General features: G+C 48.9%; 2 protein-coding genes and 1 long non-coding RNA gene across 7 annotated transcripts; 1 reads left to right on the top strand and 2 right to left on the bottom strand.

The window, feature by feature from the left end:
- Positions 1-3,120: 3,120 nt before the first annotated feature.
- Positions 3,121-9,220, bottom strand: ECM1 (extracellular matrix protein 1). Its single transcript, XM_025453138.3, is given in 11 exon segments — positions 3,121-3,416; positions 3,419-3,596; positions 4,008-4,095; positions 4,261-4,481; positions 4,995-5,369; positions 5,639-5,961; positions 6,662-6,739; positions 6,836-6,916; positions 7,079-7,180; positions 7,254-7,316; positions 8,484-9,220. Coding segments are annotated over 11 exon segments (1,629 nt in total). The 5' UTR covers positions 8,554-9,220; the 3' UTR covers positions 3,121-3,366.
- A 146-nt stretch (positions 9,221-9,366) lies between these two features.
- On the bottom strand, positions 9,367-23,229 carry TARS2 (threonyl-tRNA synthetase 2, mitochondrial). 3 transcript variants are annotated; one of them, XM_025453137.3, is made up of 18 exons: positions 23,081-23,229; positions 22,589-22,785; positions 22,155-22,278; positions 20,690-20,814; positions 19,628-19,745; positions 19,450-19,514; positions 19,107-19,185; positions 17,920-18,066; positions 17,663-17,761; positions 17,173-17,390; positions 16,524-16,686; positions 16,162-16,299; positions 15,911-15,988; positions 14,149-14,249; positions 13,843-13,944; positions 13,618-13,690; positions 12,921-13,035; positions 9,367-9,734 (listed from the first exon to the last, which is right to left on the bottom strand). In XM_025453137.3, the coding sequence occupies exons 1-18, from the start codon at positions 23,144-23,146 to the stop codon at positions 9,586-9,588; spliced, it is 2,157 nt and encodes a 718-aa protein (XP_025308922.3). In that variant the 5' UTR covers positions 23,147-23,229; the 3' UTR covers positions 9,367-9,585. The 3 variants fall into 3 exon arrangements, 2 of the variants coding, with proteins under 2 accessions (XP_025308922.3, XP_048951851.1); XM_049095894.1 differs by having other exon boundaries at positions 23,072-23,219; XR_007403135.1 differs by lacking the exon at positions 9,367-9,734 and having other exon boundaries at positions 12,968-13,035; positions 13,843-13,940; positions 23,072-23,221.
- Positions 16,529-21,284, top strand: LOC112664011 (uncharacterized). Of its 3 annotated transcripts, none has more exons than XR_004806365.2 (4): positions 16,529-16,670; positions 16,931-17,007; positions 20,704-20,826; positions 21,149-21,284. It is a non-coding gene; the product is annotated as an uncharacterized LOC112664011 (long non-coding RNA). The 3 variants fall into 3 exon arrangements; XR_007403136.1 differs by lacking the exon at positions 21,149-21,284 and adding an exon at positions 17,311-17,414 and having other exon boundaries at positions 20,704-21,020; XR_003139466.3 differs by lacking the exon at positions 21,149-21,284 and having other exon boundaries at positions 20,704-21,020.
- Positions 23,230-24,344: the final 1,115 nt, after the last annotated feature.

The following is a 24,344-nucleotide window of genomic DNA, read 5'->3' as shown; positions in this document are numbered from 1 at the left end:
GTCCTACTGTTTATCCTGTTACATCCTGCAACCTACCATATACATATAAACTTGTACATACATTTTTTTTGTACAGAGTTATGTACACAAGACTATGGCCACTGTCTTTTCTGGATACTTTAAGAGATTTCCAAAGGTTATGTTAACTATGTAACTTTTGTCTTATGTACTGACTTTAGAACCTAACCTTGGGGGAAAAAAAAAGAACCTAACCTTGGTGTAAGGTACAACTCCACTGTTGATGGTTTTAAGAGATATTTAGGAGATTTGGTGACTCACTGGAATAGAAGGAAGAGGGAGAAAGATTAATTGAAGAATGATATCCTCATATCTCTTGCCTAAACAACTGAGTAGATGGTGGGTCAGTTTATTGAGATGGGGCCCACTGAGGTAGGAACAGATGGAGGGTAGAGATGATTCCTTATTTTTCTCAATATTTTATGAAAAATTTCAAAAATGCAGAGAAATTGACAGATTATATAGTGGACACCCACATACCTACCATCAAATTTCTACAACTCACTTACTGTTATATTTTCTTTTTTCATATCTTCCCACTTACCCAGAGGAATTCATTTTTGAATAAGTTGAATTTGTGGTATCTAAGAGGCTTCCAAGTATCATGTCTAGTAGGCTACTGATCTAGATAGAGTACAGAAGTACATTTAGAGAGCAGGCTGGGGTCACCTAGGTGGCTTGGTCGATTAAGCAACTCTCTTCAGCTAAGGTCACAGACCCTATGGATCTGGGATTGCGTCCACAAGGAGCTCCGGCTGAGGAGGGAGTCTGCTTCTCCCTCTTCCTCTCCCCTTCCCCATGCTTGTGCTCTCTGTCAAATAAATAAAATCTTTTAAAAAATAATAAAGAGGCTGCACAAGCTGCCATCTCTTCTTCACCTCCCATTCATATTCAATTCCCTAGAATTGGGTCTTAAAAAAAAAAAACGGTACTTATTTTTAAAGTAATCCCTACACCTAACATAGGGTTTAAACTCTTAAACTCCTGAGATCAAGAATCACATGCTTTTCTGACTGAGCGAGCCAGGGGCCCATAGAATGCGGCGCTTTTTTTTTTTTTTTTTAAGATTTTATTTATTTGCGAGAGAGACAAAGAGCACAAGCAGGGGAGAGAGGGAAAGGGCAGAGGGAGATGGAGATGGAGGGGTTCAGGCAGACTACCCCGCCCAGGAAGCCGGACATGGGGCTCGATCCCAGGACATAGAGATCATGACCCAAGTCCAAATCAGAGGCCCATCTGACTGAGCCACCCGGGCACTCCTAGAAGGTGGCTTTAATCTTCCTTCTTAAGGTGCTTTCACTAAAGACACCAGCTCCTGAAGATCCAAAACTGAACTCATTATCATCCTCCTGTTAAAACCTGCTCCTCCTTTCGTTCATTCTACCCAAGCCCTGATCCCTGGAACGAATTACTTCTTTGAACTCTCAGCTCACGAGGCTCACAGTCTAAGCGCCCAATACTCTTTCATGACCGCTGCTTCTGCCGCTCCCCCGGCTCCCTCTCAGTCCGTCCCTAGACTGACACCACTTAGGAGCTGGGAACATGGCCCTACCTTTCCGACCCCCCCTTCCCCCCCCGCCACGCAGCTCTTGGCACTGCGCCTTGCAAGTGCCGCCGTAAAGCATCTCCGAGAAGCTCCCGAAGGGAACGAGCCCTTTAGAGACTTCCCTGCCGGCAGCGCCGCCCTCTCCCCGCCAGCGCCAGTCGGACCCCCGGCCCGGTGCGCAGGCGTACCCGAGAGGTGAGGGGAGCAGGGGCCTGCCTCTCGTGCCTGGTCCCGGGTCCCGGAGGAGGCCGGAAGATCGCGAGACTTCCACGGACATCTGCGCAGGCGCAGTGACGCTGTTCCAGCGCGTGACCCCCCAGCGCTAAGGCCGCAGGGGCGGGACCCAGCGCGGCTCTCGCTCGCTGATTGGGCCTCGTGCCGACGGACAAGGCCACGGAGCGGCTGAGGCGCAGCGTGCCTAGAAGCAGTGTTCCGGCAAAGTATAAATAAAGTAGCTGAGAGGCTCGGAGGGAGCGGCGGGCGCCTGGGAGCCGTTGGGTTTCTGCCTGTTTCAGGGTGGGTCGGGACGGCGGTCTCTGCCTCACCCTCCTCCGCCGTGACTGGGGCCGGGAAAGCCCCACTTTCTGGAGTCTTCATTTCGATCCTTTCAGCTCTGGTTTCTTGGGGACAGCCTCCAGGGGCTGAAGAGTCCTGCCACCCTGTGGCCCAGCCCCCTCCCCTCAGGCAGGGGCCCGATACTTTCCGAGCTGGAGAGTTGGCTGGCTGTCCACTAGAGGTTGGAAAAGGCAAATCTGCTTGAAACCACCAGTGCTTCTGTGGGCGCCAAGATCCACTTTAAACCCTTGCAGATGAGGCATTCGTAATTACATCCTGCTTACGATGCCAGCTACATCTCCAGAGGAGGCCACCAAAGCCTCAGGTCCTCTCAGGCTTTGTGCTTCTCTGCCTGAATGGTCCTTCGGCCTGGACTGTCTCTGCCATTTGCACTTTGTACTTCTGGAGAAGCTCCGACCTCAATCCCACAGCTTTCCCCAGTGTACTCCTATTGCCCTCAGCCCTGCTCCCACTTCTGGACCATCTTATCTGGTGCCCCGAGAATACTGGCAATCTGACAGCCCTATACAACACACCTGCTAGGCTCCTGGGATTTGAGCAACTTGACAGAAGGAGCTGTTTTCTGGATGTATATCCTTTGGTCTAGCACAGTGCACACTAGATGTTCAATAAATGGATATCAAATGAATCAAGGCATGGACTATAAGGATCAAAAATGGAGATTTTAAAATGTTAGGCTTGGGGGTGCCTGGGTGGCTCAGTCCGTTAACCACTGGACTCTTGATTTCATAATCTCAGGGTTATGAGATCTAGCCCCACAACCAGCCTTGCTCTCAGCAGAGTCTGCTTAAGATTCTCTCTCTCTCTCTCTGCTCCTCCTCCCCCCAAGTAAAACAAAGTAAAAAATATTAGGCTGGGCTGTGGTACTTTTGGAGCTCACCAAAGACACAAAACCATATGTTTTTCTTTAAATGATGATAGCTAGCTAACAAGGTGGCTCTCCTTTTGAAGTATGTGAATAAGTTCAAGATGACAAATAGTGAAGTTAAGCCGTTTAGTTATGGTACCATCATAGCCTATGGAATGGTTCTGCTCAGTCAGTAGGGGCAGGGCAGTGGGCCTCAGGGGCCAGTCACTGAAGAAAATCCAAGCAGGCTTAGGAGGGTGTGTTTGTATGTGAGATGTTAAAGACAATGAGGATGCCAAATCCAAGAGGTGTTTACTGTAATGAGTGTTCAAGGAGGGTGGGGTTCCCCCAATCTGATCCTCCAAGGCTCTGGGGTGACTCATTCTTCTTTGGGCTCAGGGGTGGGGCTGATATTTCTTCCCCGAGTTGGCCCTTCTCCCCCTGACCCTTGGCATCCCCATTGTCTCCAGCCACTAGAGCCACATTCCTCAGATAATAAGTGTTGAAGCAGTTGGTCTGTTCATCTCCAGGATTCAGGTTACAGCAGAGGGCAGAGTCTCGCCAGAAGTTACGTCGGGAACCACACAAGTCTGCAATGAAGGCCGATTTCTGAAAGAGAAAAGTAAAGCAGAGATGATGGGGTGGGAGGTGTCTGAGGTCAAGCATCAATACTTCGGTGTTCAAAGTTCCCCTTCCCTCAACTTCTAGTGCTGCCTCCTTGGAGCCCAGAGAGAGTGCAAGGCTGCCTTGCACAGCTAGATTCCTTGTGACAGATATAAGGGCACATCTGGAAATGCCTGAAGCTTGAGGCCCAGAAAAAGTGTAATAAGAACCCAGAGGTGGGGAGCAGATCAGGTCAGGAATGAAGATTTCTGGAATCAAGAAAAGATCTTCTCCACTAGTTCTTTCTGTGGGCAGGTCTGAGGTATTAAAGAGAAGGGGTAGCCTGCAGTTCTAGCCTTCTCTCCCCACTCCTCTGCCTTTCTTTGGAAACTATGACCTCCTGCTGCCCCCACTCACCTCCTCCTCAGCACAGCAGGCCTGCTCTGGAAATGGCAGGTCACAGCAGTGGGCAGTCATGTTCCGGATCAGCCCAGGAATCTGTTTACTATATTGATGGGAAAGAGGAAGGGGTCAGGGTCTTTAGGCATTCCTAGGCATCAAAATGGTGGAGATTATGGTTTTGCTCCTAACAAGAATGCCCCAGAGGGTGCCCCAGAGGAGAGGTTTGGGGGAAGGGAAGAGAGTTGAGGAAGAATTGGGCAAGACTCACTGCTTGGTGAGAAGTCTTCCATTTCCACAGAGATGTTGCATGAGGTTGGGGGTAACCTGGCTGAAATCAAGGGTCAGGATGTCCCGGTCATAGTTGGGATATGGCGCCTGACGGGCAAAGCACTCATCACGGGCAGGGCTAGGAGGGTGGTGGCAACAGGAGTGGTGGTGGGTCTTTATAGCCTGTTCCCGATCACAGTATCCATCAAGGGCTTCCTCCCACTGTGGGCCAGAGAAAGGGAAGTCAGATGCCTGCACGCTTGGTTCCTTCTCTTCTGACCCTCTGCTCCCCTTACTGCCCTATGCTATGAGATGAGGGACCTGGCCACAGGTGCCTAAAGGGAAGGGCAAAGAACCAGAGGGCAAGGATTTGGCAGCTGTGGATGTATGGTGTTGGGGAGGCAGAAGGATGGAAGCACAAATGAGGCTTGGAGCTGACCACAGGAGATGAGCTGGGATGGTAGACAAGGGGGTCAGATAAACCAGAGCTGGATGGATGGGTGACACATGGGTACATGTGTAGGATCACGGGTGGATGAGGCCAGGAGTACAGGATGAAGGCTCAAGATGAACAGACTTAGATGACCAATACAATGGATGGACGGACACTTGCAAGAAGATGAACGGGCAGACGTGCTCACATGGGGAGGCGCATGGATGAACGGACCAGCAGGATCAGAAGTCGGAGACAGGCAGGCAGGCAGACAGGCTCTTGGGACTGGGACACCCACTTACAGCCTTCCATGTACAGGTGTGGTTGTTTCCCTGCCGACAGCAGCGCTGAAACTCCCCCTCTAGCTGGATCAATGTCTGCAGCTGTCTTTGGATGGGGTCAGTAGCTGGGAGGTTGCGTGGCACAGAACGGAAGCGTCTTAGGTGGCAGATGTTCTTGATGTTGTCCAGTGTGGGTACCCCCGGGGGGAAAGGCAGCTCAGGGCCCGAGGAAATACCAGGCTGGTGGCTGGGGCAGGCCCGGAGCTGGTAGTGTGGCCGGGGGGCTTCCTCCTGGAAGCAGGAGAATCGAGCCTCCCCCTGCTGTTTGCAGCACCGGTGGGGTCGGGTCTTGACCGAGAACTCGGCCTCACAGAATCGGGTCATTGCGTCCTCCCACTAGAGCAAGAGGGATGGATCAGCCCAGCAGCCCATTGTCCACATTCCTGTCTTCCTCCCAGGTTCCAGAAAAGGACCCTGGACAGGTAGATAAGAAAGACACAGAGGCTGTCCTCTGCCCTCCCAGCACACTGGGGAGGCCCAAGGGAGGGCCAAGAAAAGGGACCTGAGTTTCCTACATACCCAGGCCTAGGCCTCTAGTCCTTCAAACACACACATACCGTCTGGAGGTTAAAAGACACCCCTGGCATCAACAGCCCAATCCTTACCACGAGTTTTGCACAGTCCAAGCGGTTTGTGTGGCTGTGACAGCGGCAGCAGCGGGAATATCTAGTCTCCAGCAAATTGAGGGTTTCACCCTGGCGAGTAAGGTGGGAGAAGCCAGACTGTGGCAGGTTCCAGGGGCCATATACCACACGCTGACGATTAGGAAGGCAGATCTGGTCCACGTTGTCTGGAGATGGCTGCCCAGGGGGGAAGCCATCCAGCCGGTGGCCCCAGCCCCCTCGGGGTCGGCCCTGTTGGCAGTGTTGGGCTGGATTCCAAGACTCAGGCTCAGGAGAGCTCCAGTCCATGGGAGGAGCTGGCTTTTCTAGAACGGGAAAAACACCATGGAAAAGGGAATGAAAAAAAAAAAGAAAAGAAAAAAAAAGAAAAGGGAATGAGTAGGGAGGCAGAGAAAGTCTGAATGAGCTGGTAGGATTAAAGGAAATTGGGGTTAATGAGAAAGGGTTGGGAAGATATGGGGGAGAAAGACATAGAAATGAACTGGTGGCTTTAACCTTCAGAATGACTGATGGAAAGGAAAGAGAACTGGGGCAAGAAACATGTTACCTTTATAGCCCCTACAAGACACACCAGCTCCTGCCCTCCCTCCCCAGGATCCTGAGCACTAAAGCAGAGGGATGGACAGACCAGACAGGAGCTGTCACTCACCCTCTCTCTGCTTAGATGGGAAGGTCATTTCCTCTTGAAGTGGGAAAGGTGGGTCTACTGGGATAGAAGGGGATGTGTAAGCAGAAGCCAAGTTGGGATGGGCTCGAAGAGGGGGACCTGGCCAGTTACCACTCATGAAGAGGAAGTCAGTACAGAAGCAAGTGAAAAATAAATGCTACTTTTATGCCATTTAATCTCATAACTTTATAAAATAGGTCGTATTTCCTCATTTTTACAGATGAGGAAATTAAGGCTTGGAGAGGTGACTTACCCAAACTTACACAGCTAGTGAGGGGCAGAGCCTACAAAGCCCATGCTCGACAGGCAGGAGGTAAAGAGGAGAGGGAGTCACTTACTTTCCTCCTGTTCAACAGGGACCTGGGGACGGGGCAGCTCTTCTTGGGGGATGGCTTCCTGAGGGAGAGGGGGATCCACTACAAGACAGGAATGAAGGCACGAAGAAGCAAGGATCAGACTGAGGTCAGTAAGATGGTTGTGGGCTGAGAGGGAGGAAATGGGCAAGAACTCACCTTTCTTTTCCACAGGGAGCTGGCGAGGGGGCAGCTCCTCCTCTGGAGCACGGACAGCTTCTAGAGAGGGAAGGGGCTGCACTACAGAAGGGGAAGTGTGTGAGCAGACCACCCCTTCTTCTAATCAGGGCAAGGAGTGGGCAGGGCCTTCTCCCGCTCCCCACCTGGAGAATAGGAAGTGGTCCAGACTAGAAACCTGGGAGGGGTAACTGGAAAGGGTGTGAGGGTGCGTGCTGGACTTACCTTCACTCTGTCCCACAGAGTGAAAGTCATGCTGAGGGGTAGCAGGGTGATCCAAGGAGAGGGCTTGGGTCCGGGGTGGGGAGGGGGGTGCTGCATAGCCAACTAGAGGTAAGAGGGAGATGGTCAGAATTGAGCTTCTCCTGGTCCCCCATCCCATGCTCCCCCACACTCTTACCTTCTTGAATGTGATAGGCAAGGGGCTCAGGCCCCATCTCCCTCTTCCCTGGAGCCTTGGAGCCTGGGAGACGAAGGGTGAATCATGGGTGGTTTTGAGGAGCCCTTTCTTGGCTCCAAGCACAGGATACAAGGACAGTAGATGTCAAGAGTGTAGACAAGATGACTAAGACACCAGAAGCCCTTCTGTATTCCTCCTATCCCTTGTCTCCGGATGGATCCACTCCACCCAAACCGACCTAGGCATGACCAATCGGGTTCTGAGACAGCCTCACCTCCACCAGGCTCAAAGCCTTGGGTCTCCTGAGTCTAGACTAAAGGGAATGGGACATATTGGGTTAAGGGTAGGGGGTGTGGGGTGGTGGAGGCCCCAATCTCCTGTCAGTGTCTCTCCCTCAGGGCTTCTGGGCTTGCTTCCTCTCAGCCTCTCTCTGGACTTTGAAGTGGTTGGGGCTTCCTTTGCTCACCTCCTTAGGCCCTTTAAACATCTGTGGGCCTCCTGATAAGAAGCCCACCCTGAACTTTGTGCCTCCCCTACAGCTGGTCTCAGATCCTCCTTAGCTTAGGTCTCAATTTAGGACCTGGAGAGTGGGAGGACTCAGAATTTCTGAGGCAAATCGCCCCATAGCCACAGGGAAAGGAATCGTCTGTAGCTGATCTGTCATAGAAGACTAGCATGTAGGCGGGACAATGACACGGGTTTTACAGAGATACGGACCAAATATCAAGTTTCCCTTGGAAGCATTTTGTCCAGCATCCAGCAGAGGTGTCAGTGACTGCGTCTGATCCCCTGTGGATGGACACCCTCTCAACTCCTCTCCTAACCGGGCAAGGAGTCAGCCAAGGCTCTCTGGGTCAGTAAACCAGTTTTGAGCCGCCTGGGGGTCCCATTCCTTCTCCCTCCTCTGCCTGATGGCCCTGTATCTATCTTCCTGAGGCAGAACCTCCCTCACTCTGGGAATCCACCTGCCTACTGAAGAGCTGTCCATTTGACTTCAATTTCATGTCTCCCGGCAGCAATCTCTAGGAACTGCTCTCCTTTGGTGCACCTGCTCCCCTCCCTGGTTAAAGGCTCTAGGGCCCAGGCCCACCCTAAGTCTGCTCAGAAATGCAAGGCCAAGTATACAATCACCCTGCTGGTGATGAACCATTTAGGGGATGACTGGCCCCTGGCTCCAGGCCCACACTGGCCAGGGCCTCTTCCCAAGAGCTGGCTCCAACCCCAACTCACCTCCTGCAGAGGCTACAGAAGTAACAGCCAGACAGGCCAAGACCAAGGCTGCTCCGGACATGGTCCCCATCCTGGGGCAAAGACTGGCCAGTGGCACCCAGGAGGTGGGTCGTCTCAGGTAGATCTGGATTTGAAGGGCTGGGCTACTGGGAGCCTGCTTCTCCAGTTGCTGTTACGGCTGTTGTGAACCTTAGGGCTGGTTCCTTCTCCTTTTATACGGCTATCTGGGGATAACTCCCTCCCTCCTATTTCCTGCCATGACTCAGTCCCAGCTGCTCCTCCTCTGGCAGCCACTCCTCCCAAATTCACCCTGCAGCCTCCTAAGAGGACTGAGGAGAACAGAGCTGAGGGGAGGAGAGCATTCTTCTGATCCCCAGAGAAATGGATTCTGAAACTCATGGAGTAAGAGATGGTGAGACATGGGGCACCTGGGTGGCTCAGTTGGTTAGGTGTCTGTCTGCCTTTGGCTCAGGTCAGGATTTCAGCATGCTGGGATTGAGCTCAGAGTTGGGCTCCCTGCTCAGTGAGCAGTCTGCTTTCCCTCTGATCCTCCCCCTGGCTTGGGCACCCTCTCTCTCAAGTAAATAAATAAAATCTTAAAAAAAAAAAAAAAAAAAGATGTTGAGATGTCATTTTACGCCTCAGTTCCTCTGTGCATGCTGCCCGCTGTGGAGCAGTACAACCTGCTAGACTGGGGTTGAGGAAACAGGGTACGAAGGAGTCCAGGGTGGGGGACAGGACAGCTACCCCAAAAGCCCCCTACTGGTGAGAGGCCACGGCTACCTCCTCTCTGTTTCGCCAGGGCCCCTGGACAAAAGAGAGAGGCAGAGTTAAACTCCCTTTTATCCTCTGCTTAGGAGTCAGAGATGAAGATGAAGACACATACCTGAGAGCTTCAAGTTTATTCTTTATACTTTCACTCTCCCCACATCCAAACAGCTACAGCATTCCCCACATCAAATGACTTTCCAGGAGAGCAAACTCATGCCTCCACATGATTCTGAGGGGGTTTGGGGGGGGGGTGCCTCTAGATTCTGGCAGTGAGGTAGCTCTCCTGCATGGAGGGAGGCAGGCAGCTCCTGCCGCATCCATACACAAAAGCTCAGAACACTTCCTCAGCATCTGAGACCCTGGTGTTCTGGAGCTCCAGCAGCCGTTGCACAGCCTCAGTCAAGTCCCGCTCCCCGAGCTGGCGGTTATCTCGAGTCCGAATGTTCACTGTTTTCTTACTCTGCTCTTTCTGGCCAACCACTGCAGGAAGAGGGGAGGTTTGGGATTGTCAGGGTACACTTATCCACATGGAATATGCAAACATTCAAGAGACCTGAATCTTTAGGAAGAGTGAGAGCACAGCCCAGATATAGTTCAGGAAAAGGAGATACTTAGATGCCTCCTGCTCTCCAGTTCCCCGATCATCCTGATGAAATAAGGAAATGTTCCAGACATGCTCCACATGCCTTAGCACTTTTAGTAAGGAGCCTAGGGAGTACAGATAGTGGGGTAAGCCAGAGAAAGACAAACAGACCAAGAAGCAGACTCAGAAACTGTATGTTTGGACATTAGAGAGAGGGGAAGGTGGTAGGGGCACAAAGCTCAAGGCAAGTCCAGGGGGTAATGGGGCAACTTGCTCTAAGTGCCATTGGGTGAGTGAGAGTGTAAAACGAGAGAACTGAGTAACCTTAGTAAGAGGCGTTTCTGTTCCTTGTCTTCAAGACAGAGCTCTGAGTGGAGAAATGAAAAAAAGGAACAAGGTGGCCTGAGTTTACTCAAGGTCTTTCTCATCATTCCTTAGGGTTGACTCCCTCTGGGTGTAGAATAAACAAAGCTAACTAATTAACACCTTATTAATTTGTCCTGTCCCTTTCTCTGTAATGCTCCTTTGGTTAATTAACCTAACAGACATCAAAAGCTAGGATGAAAACTGTTTTCCTGGGATCCCTGGGTGGCGCAGCGGTTTAGCGCCTGCCTTTGGCCCAGGGCGCGATCCTGGAGACCCTGGATCGAATCCCACATCGGGCTCCCGGTGCATGGAGCCTGCTTCTCCCTCTCCCTGTGTCTCTGCCTCTCTCTCTCTGTGTGTGACTATCATAAATTAAAAAAAAAAATTAAAAGAAATCTTAAAAAAAAAAAGAAAACTGTTTTCCTGAAACCATAAAACTCCTAGAAGAAAACATAGGTGGTGATATCTTGGACACCGGCATTAGCAACTTTATTCTGGATGTGTCTCCTCAGGCAAGAGAAATAAAACCAAAAATAAATTACTGAGACCACATCAAGCTAAAAAAGCTTTGCATAGCAAAGGAAACTATCAACACAATGAAAAGGCAACCTATTGAATGGAGGAAGATATTGGCAAATGATATACCTGGTAAGAGGTTAATATTCAAAATATATAAAGAACTCCTACAATTCAACACCAAAAAACCCCCAACAGTCATAGTTGAAAATAGGCAGAGGGCCTAAATAGACATTTTTCCAAAGATGACATACAGATGGCCACCAGGCACTTAAAAAGATGCTTAACAACACTAATTATCACAGAAGTGCAAATCAAAACCACATGAGTTATCACCTCACACCAGTCAGAATGGCTAGTATCAAGAAGACAAGAGGGGCAGCCTGGGTGGCTCAACGGTTTAGTGCCGCCTTCAGCCCAGGGCATGATCCTGGAGACCCAAGATCAAGTCCCATGTTGAGTACCATGTCGGGCTCCCTGCAGGAAGCCTGCTTCTCCCTCTGCCTGCCTGAGTCTCTGCCTGCCTGCGCTGCTGCCTCTCTCTCTCTCTGTCTCTCCGTCATAAAGAAGACAAGAAATAACACGTGTTGGCAAGGATGGGGAGAAAAGGGACCCTTGGTGGGAATGCAAGCTGGTGCAGCTACTACAGAAAACAGGATGGAGGGTTCACAAATAAACAAATCTTAAAAATATATATTGCCAATATATGGAAGCAACCCCAAGTGGCCATCAACAGACACATGGATACAGCCAGGTACCCTGTATGATTTCACTTTTACATGGAATCTAAAACACAAAACAAATGAATACAAACACACTCTCTCCCAACAGAAACAGTCTCATAAATACAGAGAACCAAAAAAGTGATGGTTGCCAGAGGGGAGCAGGGTAGGAGCATGGGCAGAATAGGTGAAGGGGAATAGAGATATAAACTTCCAATTATAAAATAAGTAAACCACAGTGATGAAACATATAGCATAGAGATAGTCAATAATATAACATTATATGCAGATAGATGGTAGCTACATTTATTGTGATGAGCACCTAGTAATGTATAGACGCATCAAATCATTATGCTGCAAACCTGAAATTAACGTAACATTGTGTGTCAACTATACTACAATTAAAATTTTTTTAATTTAATTAAAAAAATAGATTAATGGGGCAGCCCCAGTGGCTCAGCGGTTTAGCGCCGACTTCAGCCAAGGGCGTGGTCCTGGAGACACGGGATGGGATGGAGTCCCACATCGGGCTCCCTGCATGGAGCCTGCTTCCCCCTCTGCCTGTGTCTCTGCCTCTCTCTATCTCTCAGGAATAAATAAAATCTTAAAAAAAAATAAGATTAATGTTAAAGTTACTATGTATATAATTAAGAATAACCAGCAAAATATACAAAAATTAAAAGGATAAAATGTGAGTCTAAAAAGAAATGCTATTTTTGCAGCAAAATGCTGATAGCTTTGGGCAATATCCCCAGAGCCAATGTGGTTCACACTATCCCAGCTCAAGATTAAGGGGCACTTTAGGGCAGTCCCAGTGGCGCAGCGGTTTAGCGCCGCCTGCAGCCTGGGGCGTGATCCTGGAGACTCGGGATCGAGTCCCACATCAGGCTCCCTGCATGGAGCCTACTTCTCCCTCTGCCTGTGTCTCTGCCTCTCTTTCTGTGTCTCTCATGAATAAATTAATAAAAAAAAGATCTTAAAAAAAAGGGGGGGGGCACTTTAGTGGAGATGTCTGAAAATATGGGCCCAGCAGGTAAAATTCAAATACTGGCTGGCTACATAAAAACCCCAGCCTTAGTCTTGAAGGTGCTCACTATTTACCATATGTTGTAATAACCTAAATCTCATCAAATGTTTTCTCAAATGTCTGTGATTTTATATATATTTTTTGTTCTGCTGAGAATATTCTATACTACGTGTTAGTAAAAAAGTGCTTTTCGTGCCTGTGACATAATTCTCTATGACTTGGCACAAATGCAAAGAATAAATCAGTAGTAGGAAAAAAGAAAAATTCTTCTGAGGATTAGAACTGGTTGCCAGGGCGGTGAAGGACCCTAGGGTCCAAATGGCTCAGGTGTCCTGAATCCAGTTCAGTAATTAACCCAAATATGCAGATGACCAAATTTAATAGGAAAGAGCAGTGCAAGAGGCCAGTGGGAGAGTGCAGGGCTCCGAGTGCATGTGCTGTTGGTTTCTTACCGAACTGAAAGTTGTAGTGGGCGAGCTGAGCCCGGCGGACTCGCCGGCTGAGGGTCAGTCCTGAGTCGGCGTCCAGGTCACAAACCAGTCCTGCAGCCTGTAGCCTCTGCTGTGCCTGGGGCAGAGAGGCAGAGGTTTGATGACAGGAACTGAAAGCTGAGGAGCTAGAATAGTCTAAAACCAATCTTCTCCATGCACTGGATCTGTTCCTCCGTCCTCTGCCTTAAGCCTCTCATTTCCTGTGGACAACCACTCCTTGTTCATCTCTACACCAAGGCCCCTCCCTAGCCCTGTAGTTTGGTCTGCCTCCTTCTGGAGGCAAGCTTGTCACCAATTCCCCAATTCTGCCTGCTGTAGCCACAGAGCCACCCAACCAGCTACTTGACTCTGGTACCATCCATATTCTTACTTCTCTCTAGAAAGCAAACACAAAACCAACATTTCTCTAAGCCCCTTTTGTGCCAAGTACTCTGCTGTCAGAGTTTAACATTTGTTAATTTGTTTAATTTTCACGGATCTCCACAGGCATCTCTCGATGTGGAATTTCTAGCATAAAGGCTGGCAACCATTTGAGCCCAGCCTTGGGCTCCAAGTGCTAGTCTGTGTGAATAGCCCACCCCGGCCTACCCATTGCTCAGCCCTGGACTACAGCTAGTCCTGCTTCAGCGCCTGTGCACACAGCCCTGCTTCCCCTCACCTCCCTGGCATATTCCTCTTGCTCAGCTCCCACGGGGATGACCACTACCTGGAACGGCGACAGCCACAATGGCCTGGTGGAGACAAGAGGAAGGCAAGCTATTTACTCTGGCTTTGACCATGAGTGTGGCTACAGAGTCGACTTGAGAGGAAAATGGAAGAGGGAGTCTGAGGAGACCAGGATCTGGAGCATGCACTAACAGAAATCTGGGGCCAGCGGTCTCACCATTTTCCCCCATAGCTTTCCGCCAGCACTCCCAACATCCTTTCCACAGAACCTAGCACTGCTCGGTGAATGAGGACTGGACGCTCCAGGACTCCCGCCTGCCTTGGAGGGAAAAAGGGAGATGAATGGAATAAAGAAAGTGCAGAAAATGTGCACCCAAAAGGTTTCCAAGAAATATTCAGGTTTCCAAGAAATATTCAGCTCCAGCAAAGGTGTAGAGGATTGGGGTTTCATTTTTGGGGAAAGTTGATTTCCACCTATTCTGTTGGCAGCCAAGGGAAAAGGAGATGGGGCAAGGTTCTGTACCCCTTGTACTGGAGGTCAAATCTCAGAGGCAGCTGGAAGTCAAGCTGGATTGTGCCACACTGATGAGGCCGGCCCAGGGCATCATGGAGGTGCACATCAATCTGGAAGAGACAGACGGGAGGGCAGAAGAGCAACCAGAAGCAGCATATACCCTCTACTGAATGTACCACCCACCCTCTACCTACCCACATCCCAGGCTGTTTAGGGAGACTTATCACACAGCTATAATATACTCTAATTCACTCATTGGGCACTCCAGCGGTGGCTCTTTCTACTCAGTAATGGCAGAACTTTAAGGGACATCAACACCGACATGAATGACCCACCCACACCCTGGCCTCTGAATTCCTTAAGCTTGTCATCTCAAAGATCTTCATGTGCACTCATGCATGGATACAGCCTTCATCTTGTCATTGCTCAGAATGGCTGCACCTCTGCAATAGTGCATCACACACCCTGCTCTGATTACTATCTTTTGGTCTTTTGGCTCTGACAATTATTCCTACCAATGGCTCTTCAATTTCTAGGTTCCTTAACTCCTCTTTTTCCTTCCCATTCACAGCCCCTACCCACCTTTCTTTCCGCATGCAGATGGAACCTGGTTCCCTTCTACCATTGTTCTCCTGTCACATCTCCATGGCAATACCCCAACCTGGTGGCACTCTTGCCTCCCACCTCCTTGGCCCTCCAACAGAACCCCTCAGAGCTGCCCAACATGTCCTATACCACACAAATGCATAAATGGGGACTGCTGCCACCATGCTAGTCCCTGTTTTGAACCTCAACTGGGCCCTCGCTATTGTTAGCAATCCTCTGCTGCCCAAGTCAGTTTTGTGTCCTGTTCTCAAGGATTTTCAAGCTTTCTCTTCTTCCTATTGTCATTGCCCTCACTGCCAACTCCCCCTCTGCCCTACTCCCATCTCAGCAAATGATCCTGTCTCCTATCTCACAGTGAAATCAGATAATGATGTCACGAGATGGAAAAATGTCTCCATTTCCTGTCACCACACCTAGACTTCCTTGCATGTACCCCCACCTTTCTTCCTGCCTCCGGAACAATGGCAAAGGTGGTCTCTTGAAGGCTCTCAATCCTACTCCTCAAGCCTCACCAGGAAATTCCCTCTACTGAAACCCCTCTACAACTTCTACTTCTCTTAGACCCAAACAGATTCTCTTTCATCTGAACACTTAAACATTCTCAAATTTCTCCCTTTATCAAAATCTCTTTTGACTACCCAGGCCCCTTTGGCTACTCTCCTTTGCTTTTTCAAGAGCCAAAATTCTCAAAAGAGTTAAGTTCATTTTTCACCTCTGACTCCCAACTCCAGCCTACTTTACCAAAAATGGTCCTTCAACATCTAACAGCCTTTTCACTGAACCTAGCAGACACTTTCCAGTCCTTTTTCCCCCTAACTTCTTCCAGCTTGCCCTGCAAGTTTTTACCCTGCCCTCAGCCTGCTCTGGAATTTCCCGTACCTGGCCAATAATGACCTTCCAGGTTATTATCCCGCAAGAAGCCTTTCCTGACCCTCCTGAGTGACATGCTTCCTTGATACCTATACAGTGTGGATTCGGTGGCCCCAAAATGCCTATTTACCTCCCACACCCTTCACAAGATCATAAGCTCCACGTGGGCAGGAGACATACTGCTCTTCTTTATATCCTAGACAAGTTTAAAAATACTCCTTTGTGCCTATTAAATATGTAATAAAACAAAACAAGAGATGAATAAATAAAACTCTTAGCAGGGTTCCCTACATACCTTAGGCCCATAAAATGCACCATCTCCAGGTTTGAGGTCCCAGGGTTCTCCAAATTCTTCCAGGGCCCGTTGAAGGACCTTTCAGAGGGAATGAGATAAGAGAGGAATGTGTCATCTTAGAGTTTATGAGCAATAGAGCCTTCCAGTCCCCAACAAATGACCTGCTTAGCATATGCCCCTAAGGAGGACCCTGATTACTATCTCCCCCACCCCTATGATAGAGTGGTTTATCTGCCTCTTCACCTGCTTACCTGCTCAGCCTGGTCCCAAAGGCAAGACTCTCCCAGGAAGCCAGACGGCCGGGTGGATAGTGCCAGGCGGAAGGAGAAGCCAAGGACAGCATAGACAGAACGCAGGAAATCAAGACAGCCTTGGATCTCTTCTTCAAGCTGGAGGCAGAAAAAACAGTGGGTGAGCTGTACACTACCAAGTGCAGGAATGATGGGAGTTTGGGGGAGGAAACACAAGGCAAAAACATAGAGAATGGTTAGGGCTCCCATGTAACCAAGTTGTAGTATACGAAGAGGGCGACTGGCAGTTGGGAATGTTGGCAGTTCGTACGGAACACAGAAAGTGGCTTAGAACTGCTCTGGTGGAGCTGGGGAAAGGTCACCTGATCTGGTGCACAGAAGATGTGAGCATCATCCTGCTGGAAGCACCGCAGCCGGGTCAGTCCCCCCAGACTACCAGAGGCCTCGGCCCGGTGCAGGACCCCAAAGTCTGCCAGTCGCAGAGGCAGCTCTCGCCAGGATCTGGGCCGGTGAGCGAACATCAGGCTAAAGATGGGGTATGGGAGGGTCAGGGCCACAGGAAAAAGTAGCCCCTGCAGACCGTCCCTCTATGTAATGTGCTTGCTTCCTCTCTCTGCCCCTTATTGAACAACCTCTCCAGCCTTGGCATGCCCTCCCACTGAGTCCTGTCCACCCCACTCAGCACAGTTTGAACCTGACCTGTTTGAAAGTTCATTTCTTAGAAACAACAGTAGCAGACCTCATTTACTGTGCTGCTATTCTGTTACAGCGACTGAGGTGAAAGAGGAACTTTGGACAGCAGTTCCAAACTCCAGACGTTACACAAAGGGACTAAGACTTAGGGAGGTAAGATGGTTTTCCCAACTCCACATGGTTAGCTGAAGGGCAGATTCAGAACACAAATCAGGTGTCCCAGGGCTCTGCCAAGGTGCTTCCTCTTACTTCATATTTGACAACTTGGTTGCCTATCCCAGCCCTGGGAGGACCTAGACCTCCTGACTCCTATCTCACCAATGTGCAGGGCAGTTCATGGGCTTGAGGGCAAGCGTGTCTGTGGAATGGCTGGTAGAGCAGACACTCAGGGAGCTGGCAAGCCTGTCAGAGCCTGGGGGCTGCAGGACAAACATATCTTCCTGATAATGTTCCCAGTGTCCTGACAGTTCCCAGAGTTTCGCCGAAAACAGTGTGGGGGTTTTCACTTCTGAGAAACCACGACGGGTGTACTCGGCCTGCAGAGGAGGATATAGACACAGGTCAGAGTGACTGGGGGAGGAGGCAGGGTGGCAGGGATATGATTCTCCTGAGATCTTAGCCACAATCTGTTAAGTACCATATTCTCTTTCTGCACTCCCATCCTGTGGACCACACATTCCTAGGACCTTGTTAAAGGTCACCTGCACTTTACAATGTTTATGTTTAATCTCGCTCTTTTAACACTTGCCTCTTCTGGGCCTCAATTTCCTCCCTGGACTTCCTTCTTCTCCACGTGGGTCCCCCTTACCCTGATAAAAGCCACCAGTGCATTATACACCCTTGTCCCTCGAGGCAGGAAGAAGCAGCTCCCGGGGCTCAGTTCATGAAAGAAGAAGAGCTCCTGTGCCTGTGCGCAGGAATGGCAGTGTCACTCAAGGGAGAAAGTGAGGACTTTGGAATCCAGAAGAAACTGATGGAGCTGCTCAATCTCTTGGATTTGGAATCTGCTCCCAACTTTGCCATCAGATTCCCTCACACCAACTCCCCTTCTCCCAATCTCTGTACCTTCCCAATGCGTCGGTGGTCCCGTAACTCCGCTTCCCCCTTCCATTCTTCCCAGGCCCTCAGCTCCTCTACTGTGGGAAAGGAGATCCCTGACACTCGTTGCAGTGTCTCTGGAGTACCCGAAGACCTCCACAGGGATGAGGAGTTCTATGAGAGGACACAGGGAGTCAAAGGGAAGATGGTGGGGGGGTGGGACTGCAGGCACCTAAGCTCTCCTTCAATGATGCTAATCTGATACTGAGCTTAAGCACAATTGTCCCGTCTCAGTGTTCACTCCGTTTCCCATTGCCTTCACCAGACTACTATCCCCCCAGACTCCCTGCCATGTTTATAGCCTTAGAGATGCTCCCGCATCCCCCAACTTCTAATCAGTGACTGCTCATGGGAGTAACTCTAAGCTCTGGTCAAATGTCCATCTATCCATCCACTTATCAATCTCCCACACTATGTCCTACTCTTCTTAGCCACATGAAATTCAAATGCCTCTGCTTGCTCTTTTCTTGAACAATTTAATAAGAAATTGCCTGTGTTTTATAGCACTTTTAGTTTTTCCTCACACTTTTTCCTGTGTTAACTGACTCTGTCTCAGTGATGTGGATTTATTGGCAGGAAAAGAATAACAATAACCTTATTTTGAGATGGGGAAAATGAGTAAGGAGATTCACCCAAGGCCATATACTTCACTGGTGGGAGAGCTAGGACTAAGCACAGATGGCTAGGTTTTCAGTCCAGGGCTTTTGGCTGTATATACCTGCCTCTCCCCTTGCTCCCAACTCCCATTCCACCTAATAAATAACTTGCCTGACCCAGGAACAGTATTTTCATAAAAAGCATGCCTTTAACTTACGGTATACTCCCTGCACCTTTCAAATGGTGTTGTATATACCCTCTCTCCACAGAAGCCTCCCCTATGTGACCTTGTCCAACTTGTTCACATATTCCCTCTCTATCTCCCTACCACCGAGGTCCAACTACAGAATGTGAATTGGCTTCTGGGCCCCAGCAGGGTGCCCAGCATCTGCCTTCAGACTGGGAGTTTGCAGAAGGTACGAATGAAAAATCTTTCTCCTTCTGGATTCCTCATTCAGCTATAAGAGGAAAGAGGGGCTAAGAGATCATCTTCCCTATTCCTCAGCTTATCCCAGTGAACACAGGAGTCTCAACCTAACCCTGCCCTCACAACTGACCGTTAGCAGCTTCAGTCCTCCAATCTGTCCAGTATGCCGAAGGTGGGGGCCCCGGCAAAGATCAACCAGCATGCCACACCTGGGAGAAAGAAGAGGCCACTTAGTGGTTCTCAAATTCTTGAGCTTCTAGTCTTCTCCCTCTCACGGCTTTTAGTAGACAGGAAAGAAAGTAAAGAACTATTCTACAGAGGGAGCAAGAACAATGGGAGATAAAATTATTTCTTGTTCCTATTCCTTTTCTGGAGGAACAGATTACTTTCTACCTTCTTTCCCTCATCCCATCTCTGGGCTTCTTTGGTGCATCCCGCCTCTCCCTCTTTCTGTCCATTTTGACAACTCTCACCCATATACTGTTGCTGTGGGACCTGTCACTTTCTCTTCAATCAGGCGAAGCTTAAAGGGGTTATCCTGGAAAGAGAGTGAGGATAAGTCTTTATTCCCATAAAGATGTCCTGGAAGAGAGCTACCTCTTCCCTCATGCTTCTGGATCTTCCTCCTAAATGTGTGCCCCTCTACCCTACCTTGAATAGCTGGCGAAGCTGATCCTGGGACACCTCTAACCTCCGGAAGGGGTGAGCAGCAGCTACAAGTTCTTGGCAAATCTGCTCCAGAGCAGGCAGCTCTGAGCCCCGGACTGTCCTGAAAAGAAGATAGTTGGTTGGCCTGCATCTGCTGAAAAGCATCACCTGGTGCCAAACCTGCTGATCGGAGGTGAAATCCTGCTCTCCAGAGACATTCAGAATTATTGGCAAAGAGAGACAAACTGAGAGAAAACATAATTAGGAAATCAGGTATAAATTTTCCAGCAGGAGCAAAAGCTCTATGTATGAAATTAAAAGCTGGACGCAGGCAATATGAATGGACAAAAATGGAGCCACAGTAATGAAGGATGAAGTAAAATTAAAGAATTCATAAAGACTAGAGAATTTCAAGCAGAGCTAGACAGGAAAAGAAAGGCACAGACCAGTGGAGAAAATGGCACCAATGTCACAGCTGAGGCCTTTAGAAGCCTTTCCCCAAACGTTCTCCTCCAAACTGAACATGCCTGACACCCCAGAAAAAGGGGGCAGAAACCACCCCTGTGAAAGGGTACACACTCAGTTATAAAATGAATCAGGTTTGAGGAGTTAATGTATAGTATGGTGACTATAACTGATAATTCTGTTTTGTTTATATATTAAAATTTATAAGAGTAAACCTTAAGCATTTATACATACACACACTTAATCAACCCAATTGTGAGAATCCTTTCACAATGTATACAAACATCAAATTATCAGGTTGTACACTTTTTTATATTTAAAATTTTGTTTGTTTGTTTGTTTGTTTATGTCATTTCTACACCCAACATGGGGCTTGAACTCACAACCCCAAAATGAAGTTACATGCTCTTCTGACTGAGCCAGCCAGGTTCCCCTCACATTGCACACTCTAGTATAGGTGCTATCAAAGTGAGCACTATACACTTTAAATATATTACTTTATGAATTATACTCTAAAAAGTTGAAAAATTAAATAAAACACAGTTAAATATCTAAAAAAGAAACCACCCCAGAATCATTCTCTTTTCTTGCACTACTCACCGCTCCTTTCCCAGGAAGAAATCATGGTAGAAGCCACATTCTGTACTTGGACCTCGGCAGAGGACAGCACCAAGGAGTTGTTCAGCTGCTGCCCCAAGGACGTGGGTGCTGGAGTGCCAGAACACCTGGGTTCACAAGTAAGGAATTCATACCCTCCTCCCTCAAGCCCTCAGAGAAGCTGGTGTGAAATCAGTATGGCTCTTCTACAGAAAACCCCCAGCGCCACTCCTTGGTGCTTCCCAGTCCTGGAGCTCAAAAGCACAAGCCGAATCTTCTTTTGTTGGTCCTATAACAACCCCCTTTAGGGCTTCAGAGTAAACTACCTTCTTAAGATAGGGCTCTGTTTGGTCTTTGAGTTCTATTTTTTTCTATCCCAGGAATCAGGTGTGATGCAACCCCTTTTCTATGGTTTGTCACCACTTGTAGGTGACAAAATTCCATTTTTCTGGATCCTAATAGATGAGGTCCATATTACCTAAGCTGACCTGAAGAAGACAAAGTGGGAAGGAGGTCAGCGGTGGAAGCCAAGTTAGAATTAAAAAATATATGCTACAGATAACTTATAATGTTTATGTCTATAAAATCAAATGGACTGAACTGGCATTATATCCTTCTATTTTCAGCTTATGATCCCTCCTCTCTACTAGCACAAATGATGTCTACTTAATAGACCCAGTCTGAAAACTTTCATCATAAGCTGTTTTTTAAGATTTTACGTTTTTATTTGACAGAGAGAGAGCGTGAGCAGAAGCAGGCAGAGTGGGGAAGGGGAGAGTAGGCTCCCTGCTGAGCATGGAGCCTGACTTGAGTCCTCAATCCCAGGACCCCGGGATCATGACTTGAGCTGAAGGCAGACACTTAACTGACTGAGCCACCCAGGCGTCCCTCATAAGTTTCTAGCTTAGGCAGGGCTAGTCAAGACAAGCTATCTGTGGTATGTCTCCCTCCTAATTGCAAATGGAGAAACTGAGGCAAAAGAAATACTAGAAATATGTCTACTTAAATATCACTTAGTTTAGGTACTCCTGAGTGATGCAGTTTGTTAAGTGTCCTATTCATGGTTTGGGCTCAGGTTGTGATCTCAGGGTCCTGAAATGGAGCCCTGTGTCAGACTCTGTGCTCTGCGCAGAGACTGCTTGGGATTCTCTCTTTCTCCCTCTGCCCCTCTGTACCTCCCCACATCTCTTTCTCTTTTTAAAATAAGTAAACCTTTAAATTAAAAAATACATATTGGGGCGCTTGAGCGGCTCAGTTAAGCATCTGCCTTCGGCTAAGGTCATGATCCCAGGGTCCTGGGATCAAGTCCTGCATCAGGCTTCCTGCTCAGCAGGGAGCCTGCTTCTCCCTCTCCCTCTGCCTGCCACTCTCCCTGCTTGTGCATGCTGTCAAATAAATAAGATCTTTAAAATATACACATATCCCTTAGTTTGGTTGTTATGGCATTCCCAAAAACAAAGAAACTTACTGCTTTGCCCTCTGCAGAACTAAATGTCAGAAATTTGAGGTCAGAATCTGTCTCCAAGGGTCGCTCCAGATCATAAAGCTCTCCATTCACCTGAGCAGCCACTACAGTATCTGCCACTGTTGAACTTGGTGGAAGGGAGGGGTGAGGATAAAGAAAAAGACATGGTTACAATCCACAGGGGAAGAGAGGGACTAATCTCTCAACAACTCCAAATTTGCAAATGGGGAAAGGTGTAACCAGAGCAACAAAATCTATAATTGCTTTTCCTGATGGATAATAAATGAAGGGTAGGCACTCTGAAACTAATGCAGATAAAAATGAAAACTCAGGAAAAGGCGATCTTGAGAAGAATGGAAGAGAAACAAACAGAATTTTCATTCCCCACTCAAGTCCTGCGAAGTACAGAGACAGGATACTCCTGGTGGGTCTGGTACCTCATCTGCTGGGCTAGTTGGTAAGGAGTCGTGTTCCATGCCACAGCGTCCACCTTTTGGCCTCCAGGGAGGGTTATCTTAATAGTCTGCCGTTCTTTCTGTGACCTGCTCGCTAACCTCTTCACCTGAGCAGTCCATAGCTCCTCAAAAAGGCCAAGCCGCTCTGCCAACCAATGTGGAGGGTTCGGCACCGTTGCCTGGAGGGAAAGATGCTAGGAGGTAACAGGGTCCATCATTCCTTTTTGGGCTTGGGGCTGGTGGGAGATGAGGGCATGGAAGTGGTCTTGGTCCCGATCCCTCGTCTGAAAGAGGACTGGGTGACACAGGGCTGGGAGCCCTTGTTCCGCCACCCGTTGACCCTAGGGAAAAGATGGCTGCACCTAAGGACTTGGGAAGCCCGTCCAGGGGTAGGGGTGTCCGGCTGGGCTGAGAGCCTACATCTCCAGCTGGGCTGGATTCGAGCGGTTCGTAACTTTTGGGTACCTCACGCACCGTGCGTAGCCCGCAGATCTGCAAGACCGGGAGCCGGAGCTGCCGCCACCTGCGATACAACCCCATGTTCCTTCAGACCGGTGCCTACATCCTTAAACAAATTGTCGCCGTTTCTCCTTCACCGGATTCCTCATTGGCTGCTGGCCCAACACCGCCCATGCCTATGGGCTCCTGAGGCTGCCACTCTAGTCTGGGCCCGCCTTCAGGAAATCCGCAGAGGTACGCCCCACACAGCGCGAGCCGCGGTGCGGGTGGTTCCGGGTGAGCGGAAGACCTAAACTGTTACACACACCCGCAATCCCGAAACCTGAAATCCCAGCCCAAAGTAGCAATAACGTATTCTGCAACTTTGAGGACAGGGGCAGGAAAACGCCTGAGAAATGACAGTGGGAGAAAAACGGACGGGAAAGAGGAGCTAGTCATTTCCTTTTAACCATAGGTTTTTACATAGTCTTTACTGGCAGGTAGAAAAGAGGTAAGAGCATAGTCCTTGGAACCTGACACTGTAAATCTTAGATCTGTCTGCCATTCACTGTGGAATTTTGGGTGGATTGTTTAATTTATTCTAAGCTTCAATTTCCTCATCTATAAAATGGGAATAATAATAAAACTTCCAACTGCTGAGGTTAACTTTATGGAAACCGTGCCTCGCCACAATGGTGACAAGCAATTAGAATAAATGAATTCAACGACTTTGGGGCTGGGGCAGAGAATCTGCGGGGGGCACTTGTTGGAATCTCTTCACAGTCCTAGTGTTTATGAGGGACCTTAAAGACCTCTTAATCTTACAGATGGGAGACTTTAAGGTCAGAGAAGATAAGTGACTTAAGGTCAAAGAGTAAGTGCTGGTTCAAGATTTTGAATCCAATTCGTACACCCTTCTATCACACCATGCTTTCTCTAACAGTAGGGTTGATTTCCAATGTACTCCCCATCACTTCAGAAAGAGATGCCTGACCCCAGAACCTCAGCTGTCTGCTTCCTGCACAAGACCTTGCCTCTCATTTCCATCCTAGCTCTCCACTTCCTTGATCTCTTCTCTTCCCACTCCCTGCAATATCTAGCACAGAGGACTAGGCATGTTTGATTTATTTTGCAAAGTAAAAACTGAAACACGGTCACATTTGTGGTAAAGTAGGAGGGGAAATGGACTTGGGGGGCAGCTGTAATGTTCTCAATAACTCCCCTTCATCCCCTCACCTGGGGGTGGGGATGGTTAGAGATGGTTCTCAAGTTTCCAGTGCTGATAGAATCAAGGATTGTG

This window comes from Canis lupus, chromosome 17 (assembly GCF_003254725.2).
Source record: "Canis lupus dingo isolate Sandy chromosome 17, ASM325472v2, whole genome shotgun sequence".
Taxonomy (NCBI): Eukaryota; Metazoa; Chordata; class Mammalia; order Carnivora; family Canidae; genus Canis; species Canis lupus.
Note: the sequence above shows the minus strand (reverse complement) of the source record. Positions and strands in the feature narration are given on the sequence as shown.